Genomic DNA, 17,355 nt, shown 5'->3' with positions numbered 1-17,355 from the left:
CCAATACAATTTTATGATTACGTGAGACTTTAGACGTATATATCAATTAAAAGCAAATACTAGTTACATTCAAGCGCACGAATAAACCGCCAGTTTTTTCTAACAATCTTTTTTGTCGCATTCGAAATTGAATATTTGGTCTGTGTGTGATTTGGTCTGTAGATGAAAAAAAAATTACGTCCTTCCAAACATCAATCAAATATCTACCGATAGCAACAAAGATAAAATTGTATAATGTATAGAAAAGAAAGTGAACACGATCACAGATAATGTTATGTCAAACGTTGTAAGGTTTGCAGTCATCTAATTTGATGGGTTTTCATATGAATTGGAGACTTGCTAATAGTTTATTTTTTTTGGTTCTATACACATTTTCTGTCAGTGTGTTTAAGGTTTTCTTTGTTGATTTGTTGTCAAAACAATCGATCTCTTGTACACGAAAACCAAGACCATTTGACGATCGTTCGTTTCGTTTCGATCCCTTTCCAACATTTCTTCACTCACTAATACACCGTGTGAGTTGTTGAAATTTTTTTTCTTTCTGCGACAGTTGTGTGTTCTCTTTTTATACGACAATTCGTTTCGGCACGAGATTTATTTTTGTGTGCGCGTGACAGCACCAGTTCAACCAGTGCTATATAATCAACGTATCTATTGACGAGAGTGTTAGTCATATTTCGACCGTTGATAATGACGCATTGACTATCACCACACAAGCGACAGAACACCAAGTTTTTTTTCTCACTCATCATCATCATCTAATAATTCTGTGTAATTTTATTTCGAGTCTCTTAAAACGACAAATCAAATACGTGTCCGTTGGTATGTGACTGTGATTGTGTTTGTTTATAGCGACGACCACAAATCAATTTCAGCGGATTAGGTTATCGTGTGTAAGGCTGTACGAAGGACAATATTCGAGAGAATTTTTTTTTTTCACTGATTCAGTAGAAATCGATCGCGACGAGAGTAAGATTTAGAACAGCAGCAACAGCAACCGAAAGGGAAAAGAGAACAAACGAATCTCAAACGCAACGAGACACAGCCTTTTTTAAAAATTGTAAAAATACATCGATTGTGCATGTGTTGTGTATTGGCAACGGCCGCAACAATTTCATACAAAAAGGAGTTCCTATTTATCGAGCAGAAGAATCGTTCGAAGATTTGACGAATCCAATAGTCAACCTAGAATTTATTTTTTTGGCAAGTTTCTTTCCATTTTATTTTATCCCATCTTTCTCTTTCGCAATTCATTCAATCTGAACAGATTTGGTTTTTTTTTTCTCTCGTTATTTTCGTTCTTTGTATCTGCGTCGGGTGGAGATAATTTTTCATTCATTTGCGTAATAAATAAAATGTTGACGTTTGTATGAAAATATTTCGATGGATGGTTTGAGCCAGCCCAGTTTGCGTGTGTGCTCATATGTATTTTATGTATTTGTTGTTCGTTCGTGTATATGTGTATGGTTTTTATTCGATTTTTTTTTTTCATTTCGTATGGTAAACACTCGGTTTTAGTAACAATATATGTGCGATTGTTTCGGTGCGATGCCAGAAATGAAACGAACGAACTGAACTTAGAGCGAACTGAACGCACAAAACACGTGAGAATAAAATTAAAGCACATTAAAATCAAAGTGTGAGTGTGCGCGTCTAATTTTGAATCCATTCAGAAGAACGAAAAACAACGACAGCAACGAAAAAAAAAATGCGAACATCGCCAACGACGAGCGTGTGTCGTATAAAGCGACCGATTTTCGTGCAAAATTCCAATTAATATTAAAGAAAAAAGTAAATGCCATGAATTAATATGCGTATACGACCACTCTGTACGAATTCTATAAATAGATTCGGGCCGATGTTTGTATATGTGAACGCTTTTGTTGATGAATTTTATTGCGTTAATTGATTTTTAGCCTCCGTTTGCTAAACAGTTTTTCCTTCTTTATTGTTTCTCCCAATTTATTTATCCACCACAAAAGAAAAAAAACTGAACGAAACGTGAAGGGCAATTTTGGCAAATCCGAAATAGTTTGCCGTTTCATTTCTGTATTTATTGTCCAACGCATGGCATGACTTTGAGAATTCCGTTCAACACTGAGCCTCTGAATACGGTTTAGTGCAATAAAAAAAAATAAAACGAATCGCACAAATGATTCGCTTCACTATCAGCTCGCTATCACGTTTTTGGTCTGTTGGCAAATCAGTTGAGTGTACACATTTGATCGACGGCAAATGAAACTACCGAACCCATTGGCATGTTGTTCGATGGCGGTCAACAACAATTGGTTGGTTGAAGAGCTCAATTGAATTGAGTCAATTCCGCATGCTTATTTTATTCTTTGATTTTTTTTTATGATGTTGACAGATTTTCGAATCAAGCTAGTGCGCAATGTGGAGAACAGAAGAAAATAACCTGAGTAAAACAATTTTTTTTTCTCATCATATGAGGATACATGTTATCTGTTTGGCTGTAAAATATTTTATGATTCCAACGAGTCAGTAGAACAAGTAGAAAAATGCTTCGATTTACAATGTCGTTGACGCATTTTATCTGCCGACCGTTGTTTCAATCGGCTTTGTTATCTATCTCGTCGTGTGTCTATCGACGCCAAATAGGAATGAGAGGAGCAAAAAAAAAACGAAAAGCCAAAAACCGTAGCATTTGCTCCGACTTTGGGTGATTCGTTTATTAGCCGATATTCCATTTGTTATTGTTGTTGTTGCGCTTTCGCATGATATTATTACTCGACTGTCGCTCACACACTTGTGTATTTGTTTGATACAACTACGGCTGCCGCAATCACTCACTCAAATAATTCTTCCATAATCACTGTTCGCTCTCGCTCTGTCTTTCTCTGTGCTTCTTCAGGTCTGGCTCATGTGTGCATTGTGTGTGTGTTTGTCATTGTGTGGATGTATAGTGTGCGAGACTCTCTCGTTTTCTTTTCGAACATACTTTTTTCTTCTACACAATGTACACGACGTACCCGAACAGTACACATATTTATCGTCGTTAATTCTCACTTACACTGACATAGCGCACATATGTTCATTTGTTCATTGCCTCATTGCCCATACCACCATCTATCTCATACCTATTTTTATAAATGAACGTCACAAACACGAATTCGGTTACTGCTCTCCTCGCATAGTGTGTGATTTGTACGATCGAACGGCGGTCGTCCCTATGATTGTGTGTGCGGTTTTAATATTACAATTTATATATATTTTTTTTTTCTGTTGTTCGTTTGTTCCTTCATTTCTTTCATAAACGGTTTTTTTTTTCACATTTCCATTCGGTTGTGTGATCGTCAGTCATAGCTGAATCGTCTGAACGTCGGTACACAGTGTCGGTCAACAGATAAAAGCAACGTTTTTTTTTGTATTATCACTTCTTTTGTTCGCCAACCTTCAACAAAGTATTCTTAAAGCATCCAGCGCAGAGAAAAACGGCGTAAAATTTCACTTGCAGAAGAGAAAAAGCAAAATCTTGAATATTTTTTTTCAATATACAGTGCCCTAGTCGTTTAGTGATAAACCTATTTTTGTTCGCCCCTAAATTGTGATTCATTTGTTGTTCGGTTGTGTGCTCGTGATTTCGATCATCTGGTTTTTTTGTACGTTTCTTTTTATTTAATACTCGTTTTTTTTTCTCATTGCAAGTAAGTGTGTGTTTTTTTGCGATAAATGAACGAAAAAAAAATATTCAAACAAAATAATTTCCGCGATCGCAAATTTGACTCACAAAAAAAGGCAGTGGAAATTTTTCAGTGAAATATCTCAAGCAAAATCTGTTTGAATGACTTGCAGCAACAAAATTTCATTGAATTTTCGTTTTTCGATAATTATTTAAAAAAAAATGTCATTTGTGCTCTTTGGTCAACGCTTCCGCCACCTCAGCCCATTCAAACTGTGTCTGGCATTATGTGTGTGTGTTCGTCGGTGTTTGCATGTGTTTACCTTTTGCGAATGTGAATACATACATATATTCGACGATTTATGTTTGTTTGTGAATTTCTGGATTGAACCTGCTTCGAAATATATGGGTCAGGAACATTCTGCTCAATTAACCTTCATTTCAAAGTGAAACACGATTTCGATTCTGAAGTATCTTGTTCTTAAGTTAATGCGCGCGCGCATCTTCACTTCCAATTACATCATTGTTTCATCTTCTCTTCAGGTTTCCTTAAATAAACTCTCTTGCTTGTCGTTCTCTTATTCGTGTCTTTTTTTCTTTCACTTTTTCTCTTTTCTTCTCACATCATTTTCGTGCATATGTACTGTACACACACACATTCTCCCGCAGTCGCGTGATGACTAATATATCGAATTGACTGATATTCACGCAGAAATGAAAAGAACGTGTCGCATGCTAAAATATCATACGCAGCTAAAAATAGGCAAAGCAAAGGACAAACCACTGAAAAGAATACGCTCGAAGAACTGGCAAATATTAAATAGTTGAACACGTACCCGCACGCATACATAACGCGTACTTTGCCATTCCGACACTCATAGCAAGGCAAACTAAGGAGTTTTCGGTTTTTTTCCACATGAAAAGAGTACACATCACAGACCATTGTTGATGTTAATATGTCGGCTTTTGAATCTGACCTAAGAGCTGGCCAGCCAGTAAACATCGTTTTGCTCTCATTGAATCGATGATTTATGATCCTTCACGTGAGAAGTATGCGAACACGAATGGGAATAGAATGAATGATTCAAAACAGTGATACCACATTATACTTCTCATTATGATTTCAAAACACAATTTTCAAAGTCTCCATATTTGCGTCAATCGTTTGACGAGTTCACCTCGAAAACCCGTAATTTCAACAGATAAATAAAGCGATCTGGATTACTTCCTTAGCCCATGAAACGGATATTTATGCTTTGAACTTCGAAAATGGATTATTATTGTTTGCGTGTGAATTTTTTTTTTCTTCATAAAAGACGCGCAAATGAATATTTTATTACAGGAACAACTGTCGTAATATGTAGTCATTTCAATTATACCAAAGAAAAAGTGTAGCAAGTGGCTAGAATGCCAACGGTCGTTCGCATAACGATTCGTCAACAAAAAAAGAAGAGACCGACTACTCAGCGTGAATGATTCAATTAGTATTTGGTGTTTGTTTTTAGGTTATCATCTCTTACTCATCGACAAATCATATATTCTCCTTGGCAACCGACATTCCATTCTCTATATAGTGCGTTTGTCGATGCCATACGAATGTTATTTCTAATTTTCTTTTTCATTTTCGCACTGGAAAATTCACGTTTTTCTGAGCTCGAAGCCCTAATGCGATTTCAAAGTTCAGATTACATCAATAACAATGTCATCCATAAATTAACTACAGATTTTTTTTTTATCGTTTGTTCCTTTTATTTCGGCCACTTGCAGACGGAATACAAATAAATCAAACCACTGCAAAGAATGGTTAAAGGTAAAAAGCGTAATAAAGAAGTCGAACTCGAAACTGGATTGAAAGGACGATCCGGCCGCGTCGTAGTTGCGGCCATTCTTATGTGAGTAATATTTTGTTTATCGGAATTCGTCATTTTGTTTATGTTGTTGTGTCTCAATGTAAACCGAATTGAGCAATGCAGAAGAAAAATACCTACAGGGAAAAAAATCGACAATCTAGTGAAAAAAAAAAATCATTATTCATTTTTCACGTGAACCAGAAAAATTGAAAGCGAACAGAATTGTGCGAACTAATTAATTTTAATTGATGGTGTTTCGATTTGAATACGACGACCGACGAAGAAATTTGGGCAAAACGTATGAATCGGCGACCACCTAATTAAAATTCGCACGGAAGCAAAGTGCTATGTATACACACTAAACACTATATACACATAAAACACTTCTGTTAATGACCACCAATGAATCAAATTCTCATATCATGGCACTGGACATAAACTCCAATCTAGATAGAAATAATCAATACAGTGTGTTTTTCTTCTTTTCTTCGCTCTTCTTTGCTAAATAATTTCTTTGCGATTGTTTCTCATAATTCGTTTTATGTCTGTTCATTTGCAGCAATGGTACAATATTCTTCCTGAAAATATGTGTATGGCTTTACACAGACTCGCACAGTATGTTCGCCGAATCTATACATTCGGTGGCAGATACTGTCAATCAAATTATCTTGGCGTTTGGATTACACAAGTCGGCTAAAGTGAGTATATGAATGCAAATTGTATAGGAAAATACAGAGAATTGCTTAAATGAGCCCAGCTTTATCTTAGTGCTCAGACTTATCGGGTCAGAGATAGTCTATGCGATATTGCTTATTTTGTCACGATGTGTCGTGTGCCTGTGCATTCGATGAACGCCTATTTTTATTCAGGCTTCCTTTGAACAAGAAAAATTGAATTCAAGGAAATCGTCGGCACAGTCACACGATCATTTCATGGATTTTCCCCTCATTTTTTCATTGCCTCTTCTTTTATATGTTGTTGTTCTACTTAGAACCCGAACATCAAACATCCTTATGGCTATTCGAATATGAAATATATTTCATCGCTGATATCGGGTGTTGCAATCTTCTGTGTTGGTACTGGTTTCTCGTTCTACCATGGTATCGTTGGGCTGATGAGTACAGAAAAGCATGATGACCTGTCTTACACATGGGCCTATATCGTTCTTGGCGGTTCGTTCCTGTTCGAAGGTGTTACATTGATGATGGCCATTATGAGCATACGAAATTCTTCCAAGCAGGCAAATCAATCGTTCTTCTCGTACGTGGTATCGGGTGCGGATCCATGCGTAAATGTTGTGCTGTTTGAGGATTCGGCAGCTGTTTGTGGTGCGTTTGTTGCAGCTTTTTGTATTGGCCTGACCGCTTACCTCGAATCAAACATTCCGGATGCCATTGGATCTCTGTTGGTTGGTGTGATGCTGGGTTGTGTCGCAATATTGGTCATTTACACGTCGGTGCCCGCCTTGGTTGGTCGCTCTATCAAGCTCGATCAATTGGACAAAATTAACCAAGAGCTGGAAAGTGACGCTATGATCAAGGCCATACATGATGTTAAAGGTATCGACATGGGCAACTCAATGATTCGTTATAAGGCTGAAATCGATTTTAATGGACGCGAATTGACTCGCAAGTATTTGGACAAGCATGATATTCGCAAATTATGGGAGGTGAGTGTGGAATTACTTATTGTGATTTACGAGAGAAAAAAAAATCAATTCAATTCAATTATCAGAACACAAAATCTCAAACTCAGTCAATTAAACAATGTTGCGTGGATAAAAACTGTAGCGTAACACAGTGGCAATTTGTGCTAATTCACAACAATTTACAACATTTCCATTTATGAATCAATTAAAGTGAATTACACGCTGAATGTAGGAATTCCCATTTGCTCATATCTTTTTTTTGTCAATTCACTTGTCATTTCAGGAGGTTAAAGGCTTCCATAGTATAGACCAGTTAAACGAGTTTATGTTGGGCCACGGTGAAAATATTGTCGATATTATGGGCGATGAAATCGATCGTATTGAGATGAACTTATCGGTGAGTACTTCTCCTTTCTTAAAATATATCGCAAAATGCAACCCATTTCCGTCACTTTTAATTGATCACGTGACACAATCACGTGATCACATCTTCAACCAAAAAACATACACAAGTTAAAAATACGGGACAAAAATCATTTTTGCACTAAAATTAGCCATTTTATTTCGCTTATCTAATAATAAATTTTGGTGTTTCTTCTCTCCTTTTTTCCACTCCACAGAAAAAGTTCCCAAAAGTTCGTCACATCGATTTGGAATTAGAGTAAACAAGTACAAAGAGTTGTTTTTTTTTGCACTGAGCAAAAATGTTCAAAAAAAAAAAACGTTGCTCTGTCGTTGGTGTTGACTATTACACGATGACTTTACTTATACAACAATTACACTATAAATTATATTTTTATTATTATTCATTATGATTATCATATACTTTTTTTTTTTAAATTGATGAAATGACCTCAATATATCTCAAAGAAAACGTCACATATATGCAAGAAGCACACAAACACACATATACATGAAAGAGAAACACAAAAACACATATTATGAACACAATCAAATTCTTCTATAAAATTTTATCCAAACAAAACAAAACAAAACAAAATCTAATGTTTTAGAATATTAGTTGAATTTTTTTATCGTCGTAGAGCAAAAGAAATCTATATCGGAACAAAACAAGAGAGCTTACAGTGGCCTTACAAACTTAATATCATAACAATTAGAACAATAAACGTTTTCACTCGTCGTCACACACATTCAATATCATTCGAATCGAAATTTTTTCTGACTAAAATGTACTCTAAACGATCGACAAGATCGAAGCACATTTCTGTAGCAGTTTTTTTTATAATATTTTTTTTCTTCTTATCATTCTTTTTCTCCTAGTTTTTTTTTTTTTGCCAAAAAATTGTGTACTAAAACGAAATAAATATATTTGTGGATTGTGCTTAAGTAGTTGAAAATCATGCAAATTTTTATGTTCTGTTATTAGTTCTGTGTGTTTTTTTTTTAAATGAAAATCATATTTGTTTTTGTTATTATTCGTATTTGGTAGTGTTAAGCGGAAATAAAATCGCGGCAATTTATTGAACAAAAAAAAAAGAGAAATAGATACGTCAAAGTTTATAGTCAATGTCGTCATCAATATATATATAGTCACAGTCTAATCCAAAAATAAGTATCAATGTCAAAACAAAGAAAATACGAATAGAGAAAGAAAGAAGAGTAACATCAATGAATAGAAACAAGAAAGAGAAAGAGAGAAAGAGAGTGTGTAGCCCGCATCGAGCTGAGAGGAAGCAATTGTAGCAACTGATTTATCAAAGGAAACTTTGTGATATGCAAAATGCGAAATAAAAAAAAAATTTAAATGAAAGAAAGATATATTTTAAAAGAGAAGTGCTGCACAAGTGCGAATCAAATCAGTAGTTGTTTAAGTTGATAAACGGACCTCTGTGGAATCTGGCACAATGTCCAAAACAAAACATTAAAAAAAACACTAATTAATAACGAGAAAAAGAAATTTATTAGAATTTAGAGACGAAATAAACTTTTAGTGCCTAGCATATAACTATGTAGCCGTTAACATTCAACAAAATGAAATTAATTATGAACTATGCAAAATAGATCATTCAGTGTTTCCAAAATCAATCAATAAAAACTCCAAGCAGATATGTATCAAGTATACAACAACAAAAAAAGCGCACGCATTTCATTTCGGCAGAAAGGCAAAAAACTGTCTATTTCAGGTTTCGACTTGTTGGCGTTAAATACAAACCGATATTTTTCGTTTTTTTCTGCTTTCTTATTCGGCCAGTACGTGTGCCGATCGGGGCACATGGGCCCATTTATAAGGAGGAATCACGATTTCGTCGGTATTCTATTTATAAAAACCAATCAAAAGAGAACACACAAATTCAACGCACAACACTTTGGTGTCGGTGAGTATCTCCAATTACAAACTCCGTACTGAATGTAAACAATGAGGAACTGGCTACATGAAATGCATATAAATACAGGGAAGAGGTACAGTCCGATGTGATCGAATCGGTTGAGAAACAAACTAACCTGACTGAAGGTCAGTACCAAATAATTGAAGAAGAAAAACATATAATAAGTTATTCGATTTGAAAGAACGCAACGTTGTCGACGAGCCAAAGAACAACAACACACTCTTAACGAATTAAGAAAGTAAGTATCACGTGAAACAAACCAACTTATTTATTTATTATGAGCAAAATGCATTAAATTGATTTCAAATCAAGGCCTCCTCTGTGTGTGTGTGTGTGTGCTCATCGCGAGCAACGCGAGAGAAAAATCGAGATGCGTTTGTGACAAATGTATTTGCTCATGAAAAGTTGGCACTTCACAGCCTTGTTGACACGATGAATCTCTTTTTCGATTCAAGTACATTTTCACTCAAAAAGAAAAAAAAAAGTATCATCGTTCTTTTGGAACAGAACCAACAACCCTAGCATGGCACCGAGTAAAAATGCATGAATCTTTCTACAAGTATGTAACGTGACTGAGCAGATGATGGAAATAATAATGAATAGCTATTCTGTTGTGATATTTTGAATAAAGTATAATTTTAATGTTTGCGGTCGGTAGCAGCGTCGATGGCGGCGGCAGCGGCCACGACGTTGGCGATTGGCTTGCAACCGACCAAACAAACATGTCACATTTCAAAGAACGTACATTCGACGATGATTTCATTGAGAATTTGATAAAAAGAGAGAAAGAGAGCAAAAGAAAATATCAATAAAACGCCATTACTCATTGTTTCATTAAATACAAAACAAAATGATCAATTTTAATTGAGCCAAGATGTATGTATGTATAAACTGGTTGGAATGGGAGTGCGAACGACGTTTTGCACCCAAAACAATGACAACTGATTGAATTCCGATTGGAAACGAAAAACAAAAATGAATGAAAACACTTTGTATTAATATTTATGGGAGTTTTGATTAAGCAATTTTGGCCTGAAATGTGGGAACCTTCTATGGTTCTGAGTTATGCAGAAAACTGTTTGTGACAAAGCAAAAAAGAAAAAAAAACAACAACAACAATAACGGAGATTAACACCAAAACCGAATGTTGAGCACAGCAAAAAAAAAAATTATAAATAAAGAATGTTTTGAGATCGATTTCAGCAGAGTAAAAAGCCTCATATGTTCGTAACTTACATATTGTTCAGTTTTCATTTCTTTCCAATTCAATTAACTCAAGCGTAGTGTATAGCAAATTCCGCGCGCGTAAGCGCTTGTTTGTAGTACAAAGATCACATTCAAGCTTCTAAATTTAGTCGAAAAAGGTATGTTTTTCCATGATATGAACTGAATTTTCTACTTACCTTGACTCATGAAAAGCCATGACCAGCCATGACAGCATAGACGAAAACTAAATCGAATGAGACGCGTTTACAGTGAGACAGCACGAACAAACGAGGTAAAAGATGTGTGCGTGATTTGTTACCGGTTATGTGTCATTTGTTATTTAGTTAGCGAATGCATGCGGTCACACAATGGAGCCGAAGCAACGTTGTTCACCATATATCGGATTTATATCGCCGAGCAAAAACAAATAGCAAAGACAACAGAAGAACTGTGAAACGCATAATATACGAGCTGAAAAGTGCTGAGTGCAATTTATTTATGTTTCGTTCAACGTGCTCAGCGCGTTGTAAATCGATAAATAAACATTTCTGATATCAGTGTGTGAAATAAATGAAACACTTGTCAGCGAATATGATATAGCGTATATGTTTATGAAAATTACGCATTCCATCCAGTGGTATCAAGTGATTGCAAACTCCAACACTGGAAAAAATGATTTCCTGTGTAAAACTCAGACCATGAAGAAGAAAGGATAAGTTTTTTTTTTGCAATGCAAACTCAACACCGCATTTACTTAACCATGTTCTTATGAATCATCACATTCCTCACATCGCTAAGTAAACAAATCGAATTTTGTTTTTCTCAGACTTCGCAGATATTTATTCGGTTATCATATAAATATATGATAAACTTTGCATAAACGCAATAAATGGAAAATCGACAAAATCGTTCAAAATATTTCGAACAGGTACAACTAACTGTTTATTCTAAAAATGTGCTGATTTACAACTATTGCAGCGTCTGTATTATAAATTGATTTTCTTATCGAATTCACGCTGCAGACCCAATGATTCAATCTCCTTTCGTGCCTTGTATTTTTGTGTCTTTGACCAATCCAAATAGATGCATGTGCAAACGAAAAGTGGTAGCATTGACACCGGTAAATATGCACGGACTACTGGCCAAATACTTGTCACAATTTTTCTCTCGCCAGCCATGGTTGTTTTTCCTGAAATTAGAGATAGATAGTTGAATGAAAAATAATTCGTATGCGATTTTACATTTCAAAGTGGAAATTATCGATATTTCTAATCAGATGATTCAACTGTCTGAGCCAAAGAAAACCCGCAAAAACATGAAATTATCGTGTGATTTGGTGGAGCGTTCAACATTACGTCAAGTAAAATGACGTATAATTATTAAAAATCCTCTTAAAAATAGATCATATTCGCGTGAAAAAAATCCAATAAGGACGACATGAAGTATTCGAATATGAAAAATGATTGAAATGAACAGGCCATTAGAGAGTGCCTGTGTAGTCGCACAGGAAAACAACAACGGTACTCAATACGATTGGGTGTATTTATAGAATGTCGTTTTTCGCCGCTTTGCGCCGAAGTCAAATCGGAACAGAGGAATCATCTGTGGTGGTTTTAAATTTGATTCAGTTTGGGGTAAAATTACCGAGCAATACTCGACACAGCCGGTAAATTCTAGTTGCTAACGTGTGATTTGTCGTCAGCCACATGTCATGATGCTTTCATATTCATAAGTTTTTCATTCAACTTGACAAAACGCGCAGCGTAGAAAAGGGAGATAGTGTGAGTGTACAATTCAAAGGATATTTAATTGTTTTCATGCAGACGTCATCGAAGACGGGCGATTGAGATTGAGTGGAAATGAGACGCCTTCACAGGTCTTGGCAGCCGTTCCGATCCAATGTAATGAGTCACATTATTAATGGGCAATGCGAATGAACTAAGTCTGTGCAATTGTGCATTTAATGACGCAAGAACGCCACTTAAACATTGGACCACTGTGTTCGAATATCGGGTCGTAAATTTGCCGATTCTTGGCAAATGCACATGGGTTATTTTTTTTTTATCTCGTTCAATGATGGAATGAGAATTTATGTGCAAATTAAATAGGGAAACACATTTTCATTGTGACTTAATCGTGCGGATTGCTCGGTGTTTATACACAAGTTAAGGCTAAAGGCCAGCAAATCGACCAATTTTGAATAAAAAAACATTACATAAGCACACGACACTTACCAAAAATTCAATTAAATCGAATCAAAGTTGTTCTTTCTATTTTCAAATGGAATTTCTACGATTTTATTCCAAAAATCCAGCAATTGCACCACAATAACAAAGATTACACAAAAGTGTGGTTATGTCAAGCTAAAAATGAAATTCGAAACATTTGACAGATGTCACTGATTGTGCATGAATTCTGTCGTTTGGCCAATTCGCTGCGAGCGAATAATACGAAAAATAGAAAACTCACAGTTGACACAGAACACTCTTAAAGTTAAACTGAGACGGTGGGTTGTCAAAAGAAAACGCTTGAGAATTTTTTTTTCCAAAGCAATCAGCATTCGTGTTCGGCATAAAAGTTTGCTACATTAAACAATTTGAAATCAGACAATTCTTCGGAATAAATTTCATTTAAAGACATAGCAAAAAAAAAAAACATCCAGTAGAAATAATGGCGTTGAATCCACAATACGAAGATATAGCTAAAGGCTTTGTGCAACAATATTACGCTTTATTCGATGATCCAAATCAGCGAATCAATTTGGTGCATTTATTCAACGTAAGTACAACGGCATAAATATCAATTTTTCTATTTATGTCACACACATTTCGATTTTACCACGAACTTAGGTAGATTTTTGTTGAAAAAAAAAAATTCAATATCAGCATCACATTAAATTTGCATAAAGTGAACAAAGTGTTGACTTAACCTCAATTCAGTGGCGATGAGTAATCATTCGAAGTTGTTGTCATTTATTTATAATATGTCTATGTGATTTGGCTACGTTCTTGTCATATTGCTATTATTTGGTAATTTGTTGTTGTTGTTTTTTCCACAGGCTGAACAATCATTTATGACCTTTGAAGGTGCGCAGCTTCAAGGCTCTGCAAAAATTGGTGAAAAATTAACGGTAAGATTTATTTACACTTTAAATGTTGAGCATTTGAATAACAATGATCTTTCTTTCTTTTTGTGTGTTGTAGTCATTAACCTTCCAGAAAATTAATAGAGCAATTACAGCGATTGATTCGCAGCCAACATTCGATGGTGGTGTCTTGATCAATGTGCTAGGTCGACTTCAAGTAAGTACCATGATACAATATTTGAAAACTCTCAGTTCCCATAGAAATTTTTGTACGAATATTCTCGAATGTTGCATAATGTTGCGTAATGTTTTACTATAAATTGTATTTCCTGTTTCGTTTTGTCCATGTTGCTATTTATTTTCGGTGCTGTCGTCATTCGTCATTGTTCGTGAAATAAAATATGTCCATCGCGTCTGCAGACAGATGAAGACTTGCCGCACGCATTCACACAAACATTTTATTTAAAGCCAATTGGAACGAGTTTTTTTGTACTTCACGATATCTTTCGACTGGTTCTCCATGATCAGGCCTAGGTTCAAGTCTTGAACAATTCGCCCGTCTTTCCCTTCTATTTGTTCACTTTTAATGCCTTCGCCTGAATTATCTCCATTAGTTTATAATCAATCGTTCTTTGCGAATGGGTAAATGTTTAATTGTTTTGATTTCAAAACCCTGTACTCGATTGAACTAATCTCTTCTTCATTTTTAACGAAATTTTCCAATTAAATTGAATCTAAATTTTACTCATCATTGATGATTATCCATTTAACCAAATAATACATCTAACCAATTACTGGTCAATCACTCAAATTGATAACTCAATCAGAATCAAAATCGAACTCGTGCACTCTTCACATTTGTTGCAATCCATTTACCTAACTAATCAATCATCCAAATGGATTCGATGCTAACGCATTTGCTAATATAATTTTTCATATTTTTTTCCAGTGCGATGACGATCCTCCGCATGCATACACACAAACATTCTTGCTCAAGCCATTGGGAGCATCGTTTTTTGTCCAGCATGACATTTTCCGTTTAGCCATTCATGACACTGCTTAAAGAGACGATCAACCAGCTACGTACAACGGTGCTGCTGCTTCAACCATCATCACATCATCTAATGATCGATAAATGCTCGGCCTCAAACACAAACAAAAACTACACAAAATTTAATTAAGAATTTTAGTTTTGTTCTTTTCGCATTTCAAAAAAAAAAAATAATATTTTTGTAACAACTCATTTTTTCTCTAAAAAAAGCAACTAACAATGTATCGGAACACAAAGAAAAATGAAATAAAACATTGTAATGATTAAAAATGATTGAATTTAGTTTCAACTATAAAAACTTAAAAATAAGACAGTATGTCAATTATATTAATATGTCACTTAAACTAGGTGGTGTTTAGTCATCATCTGGAATTTGAGAGTCTTCAATAACTTTTGACGACGGGACATACACTTTGAAGGTGAACTTTGATTTCGGGAATGAGCCCTAAGAGAGAAATAGAAAACAGATGAAGAAATGAAGTAAGCGGAGAAAATGTGAGAATCGAACATTCATTGAATGGATAAGTACCGTATTGACAACTGTGCAACCATGATGTTGTATTTCGAATGGCTTGCTTGGATCACCAACGACAACCAAGTCAGGCAATGGGTACAACGCAAGCGAAGCATCCATGTTCCAATAAATTGGCATAGTGTTTTGACTGAGCGGCGCCAACGTTCCTTGGCAAATCAACGTACGGGCAAACTGCAAAGAAAATCGAAACCAAATGATTTATTTATAATTGATATTCATCAAATGAGCAACGAAGCTCATGCTCACTTCAACTCACATGATCTTCCAGTTTGCCAGTGTCTGGGAAATTGATTGTGTTTCGGCAGAGTTTCGTGACCAAATCAGCGCGGCAGACGACGATTTGTTGTGTGCAATACTGCAAACGACAGGGATTCGTAGCAAGTATTGTTCGTGGTACTAATCGTTTGAGTCCAGCGCATAAGCTTTCGGGTAAACCGATTCGTGGCAATATGACAGGGGCGATAGGATCGTCTGGTGCTGGGACCAATACCAAATCGGTCTCCTTTGTCAGTGTCGCGCAATTATTTGCAATCATCTCACCCAGAAGCTTCAAACGTGCCTTGAGTTGCATCGGGCTGGACAAGTTGCGAATGAATGGACCCATTAGCACAATCGCCACCGGTGGCATTTCATTGTAGCCCACCAAAAGTGTTTGTAACTTTTGTACAACTGTTGGATCGTCCAGCCAACAGTCAGCCAGAAATACGATGGTTGCATCTGTGTTGGCTTTTTCGATCTCCAGCAAACGGGTCGAATTTTTGAGCAATACTTTTGAGCGACCACCCCATGTGTTTAGCGATCCAAAATATGCACGGCTACTGGATGCCTCTTCGAATGGTGGAAAACCCATTCCAGATGCTTTCAAAATGCCATCTACAAAATTCCCTTCGATCAACACAAAACATCCTTCACAGAAAAATCCACTATGAAACTGCACGCCAGTCAAGTCGATCGGAACGGCACCAGTTGGATCTTCGATATGAAATTTATTCTCTTTGAGCTGCGCCAGTATTCCAAGCACTACGACCTCTTTGACATTGCTTGAGGCGAGCAGAGTTTCGATTTTACGGAGTTGAAACTTTTTCACGTCGGTTGTTATGCCGGGAATCGATGCGGCAAATAGTTCGTGTCGACACGTTCGCTGCCAAAGCATTGTATAGCGATCCACTAGAAATTCAGCACGAGCACCGGCCGACGGTAAGAGATTTCGGGGTTTATCTTCAAGGAAATACTTTTTTCGCTCAATGTCATACTTGTACTTCGGAATGTCAAACGCATTTATGACGGCGAAAATGGTTTCACCATCCTCAAGACCAGCGTTGCAGTTTTCCTGCGGAAAAAATAATGAAATAGAATTCGGAGTATTGAAACCACTTTTGTTGATCAATTGACAGCTCTAAGCAATCAATTCAATCAAACATATCAATCTACCTTAATGGCTAATTCAATGTGTTGAATTTCGACATTCGGTGTTGGCAGCCCCTGTGTCTGAATATGTGATGTGATATTGCTCAGCCACTCTTTCTGCTCTTCATTGCCCAACGGTTGCAGTTGTTCGGCCAAAAACGTTCGCACTTCACTAAAAAAAATATAAACAAAAATACAATCTCTGTCCGAGTAATATCAAAAATTTGCACTTACGACCGCGTAAGGAACCCATTCAGTTTGAATATGGCCGCAATTTCTTTGCTAAGCGCTGGTATCGTCTTCATTTTCTATTTCTCCTAAATGCATTTGTTGTGAAACAACCGGCTGTTACCGCACATTTGTCAGTCAGCTGAGTTTTGGCGCGTATTCTATTTACACATTTTTGAACGAGTATCGTCTGAAGTTGGCTGCGGATTCGAAGCGAAGTTACAAATTTTTTCATCATTTTGATAATTATTTTTCTTTAAATTATTCACGCATATCCAATGAGTGTAAAGCATTGTTCAAATTATATTTTTAGCATTTCATTAATAATGTCTACGCAAAAAAATGCTTATCTCCAGA

The 17,355-nt window shown here is 36.0% G+C and overlaps 3 protein-coding genes and 1 long non-coding RNA gene across 17 annotated transcripts; 2 read left to right on the top strand and 2 right to left on the bottom strand.

Annotated features, from left to right (window-relative positions):
- The first annotated feature begins 346 nt into the window (after window positions 1-346).
- LOC129569360 (proton-coupled zinc antiporter SLC30A9, mitochondrial-like) lies at window positions 347-8,913 on the top strand. Of its 13 annotated transcripts, none has more exons than XM_055448134.1 (7): window positions 438-771; window positions 949-1,203; window positions 5,408-5,532; window positions 6,050-6,188; window positions 6,482-7,159; window positions 7,422-7,535; window positions 7,759-8,913. In XM_055448134.1, the coding sequence occupies exons 3-7, from the start codon at window positions 5,441-5,443 to the stop codon at window positions 7,801-7,803; spliced, it is 1,068 nt and encodes a 355-aa protein (XP_055304109.1). In that variant the 5' UTR covers window positions 438-771; window positions 949-1,203; window positions 5,408-5,440; the 3' UTR covers window positions 7,804-8,913. The 13 variants fall into 13 exon arrangements, with proteins under 13 accessions (XP_055304104.1, XP_055304098.1, XP_055304109.1 ...); XM_055448131.1 differs by having other exon boundaries at window positions 444-822; XM_055448135.1 differs by having other exon boundaries at window positions 472-771; window positions 952-1,203.
- A 2,590-nt stretch (window positions 8,914-11,503) lies between these two features.
- On the bottom strand, window positions 11,504-13,063 carry LOC129569371 (uncharacterized). The gene is made up of 2 exons (XR_008688028.1): window positions 12,927-13,063; window positions 11,504-11,881 (listed from the first exon to the last, which is right to left on the bottom strand). It is a non-coding gene; the product is annotated as an uncharacterized LOC129569371 (long non-coding RNA).
- LOC129569368 (probable nuclear transport factor 2) lies at window positions 13,044-15,098 on the top strand. 2 transcript variants are annotated; one of them, XR_008688027.1, is made up of 5 exons: window positions 13,044-13,470; window positions 13,751-13,822; window positions 13,896-13,994; window positions 14,198-14,419; window positions 14,727-15,098. XR_008688027.1 is itself a non-coding variant. In XM_055448149.1 (4 exons), exons 1-4 carry the CDS (start codon window positions 13,363-13,365, stop codon window positions 14,838-14,840), a joined length of 393 nt encoding a protein of 130 aa, XP_055304124.1. In that variant the 5' UTR covers window positions 13,044-13,362; the 3' UTR covers window positions 14,841-15,098. The 2 variants fall into 2 exon arrangements, 1 of the variants encoding a protein (XP_055304124.1); XM_055448149.1 differs by lacking the exon at window positions 14,198-14,419.
- On the bottom strand, window positions 14,950-17,332 carry LOC129569355 (DNA polymerase epsilon subunit 2). The gene is made up of 5 exons (XM_055448110.1): window positions 17,005-17,332; window positions 16,795-16,942; window positions 15,620-16,693; window positions 15,358-15,534; window positions 14,950-15,273 (listed from the first exon to the last, which is right to left on the bottom strand). Exons 1-5 carry the CDS (start codon window positions 17,073-17,075, stop codon window positions 15,184-15,186), a joined length of 1,560 nt encoding a protein of 519 aa, XP_055304085.1. The 5' UTR covers window positions 17,076-17,332; the 3' UTR covers window positions 14,950-15,183.
- Window positions 17,333-17,355: the final 23 nt, after the last annotated feature.

This window comes from Sitodiplosis mosellana, unplaced genomic scaffold, assembly GCF_009176505.1.
Source record: "Sitodiplosis mosellana isolate CC-2019 unplaced genomic scaffold, AAFC_SMos_1.0 Smas_scaffold_30, whole genome shotgun sequence".
In the NCBI taxonomy this organism is placed as follows: Eukaryota; Metazoa; Arthropoda; class Insecta; order Diptera; family Cecidomyiidae; genus Sitodiplosis; species Sitodiplosis mosellana.
This window is presented reverse-complemented; position numbering and strand designations above follow the sequence as displayed.

Coding starts and splice junctions, on each gene's coding strand:
- LOC129569355 (XM_055448110.1), bottom strand. CDS start 17,075: ATGAAGACGATACCAGCGCTTAGCAAAGAAATTGCGGCCATATTCAAA. Junction 16,694..16,794: donor ACATTGAATTAGCCATTAAG/GTAGATTGATAT, acceptor TTTTTTCCGCAG/GAAAACTGCAACGCTGGTCT. Junction 15,274..15,357: donor GTTGCACAGTTGTCAATACG/GTACTTATCCAT, acceptor TTTCTCTCTTAG/GGCTCATTCCCGAAATCAAA.
- LOC129569368 (XM_055448149.1), top strand. CDS start 13,363: ATGGCGTTGAATCCACAATACGAAGATATAGCTAAAGGCTTTGTGCAA. Junction 13,823..13,895: donor AAATTGGTGAAAAATTAACG/GTAAGATTTATT, acceptor TGTGTGTTGTAG/TCATTAACCTTCCAGAAAAT. Junction 13,995..14,726: donor ATGTGCTAGGTCGACTTCAA/GTAAGTACCATG, acceptor ATTTTTTTCCAG/TGCGATGACGATCCTCCGCA.
- LOC129569360 (XM_055448123.1), top strand. CDS start 5,441: ATGGTTAAAGGTAAAAAGCGTAATAAAGAAGTCGAACTCGAAACTGGA. Junction 6,189..6,481: donor GATTACACAAGTCGGCTAAA/GTGAGTATATGA, acceptor TGTTCTACTTAG/AACCCGAACATCAAACATCC. Junction 7,160..7,421: donor ATATTCGCAAATTATGGGAG/GTGAGTGTGGAA, acceptor TTGTCATTTCAG/GAGGTTAAAGGCTTCCATAG.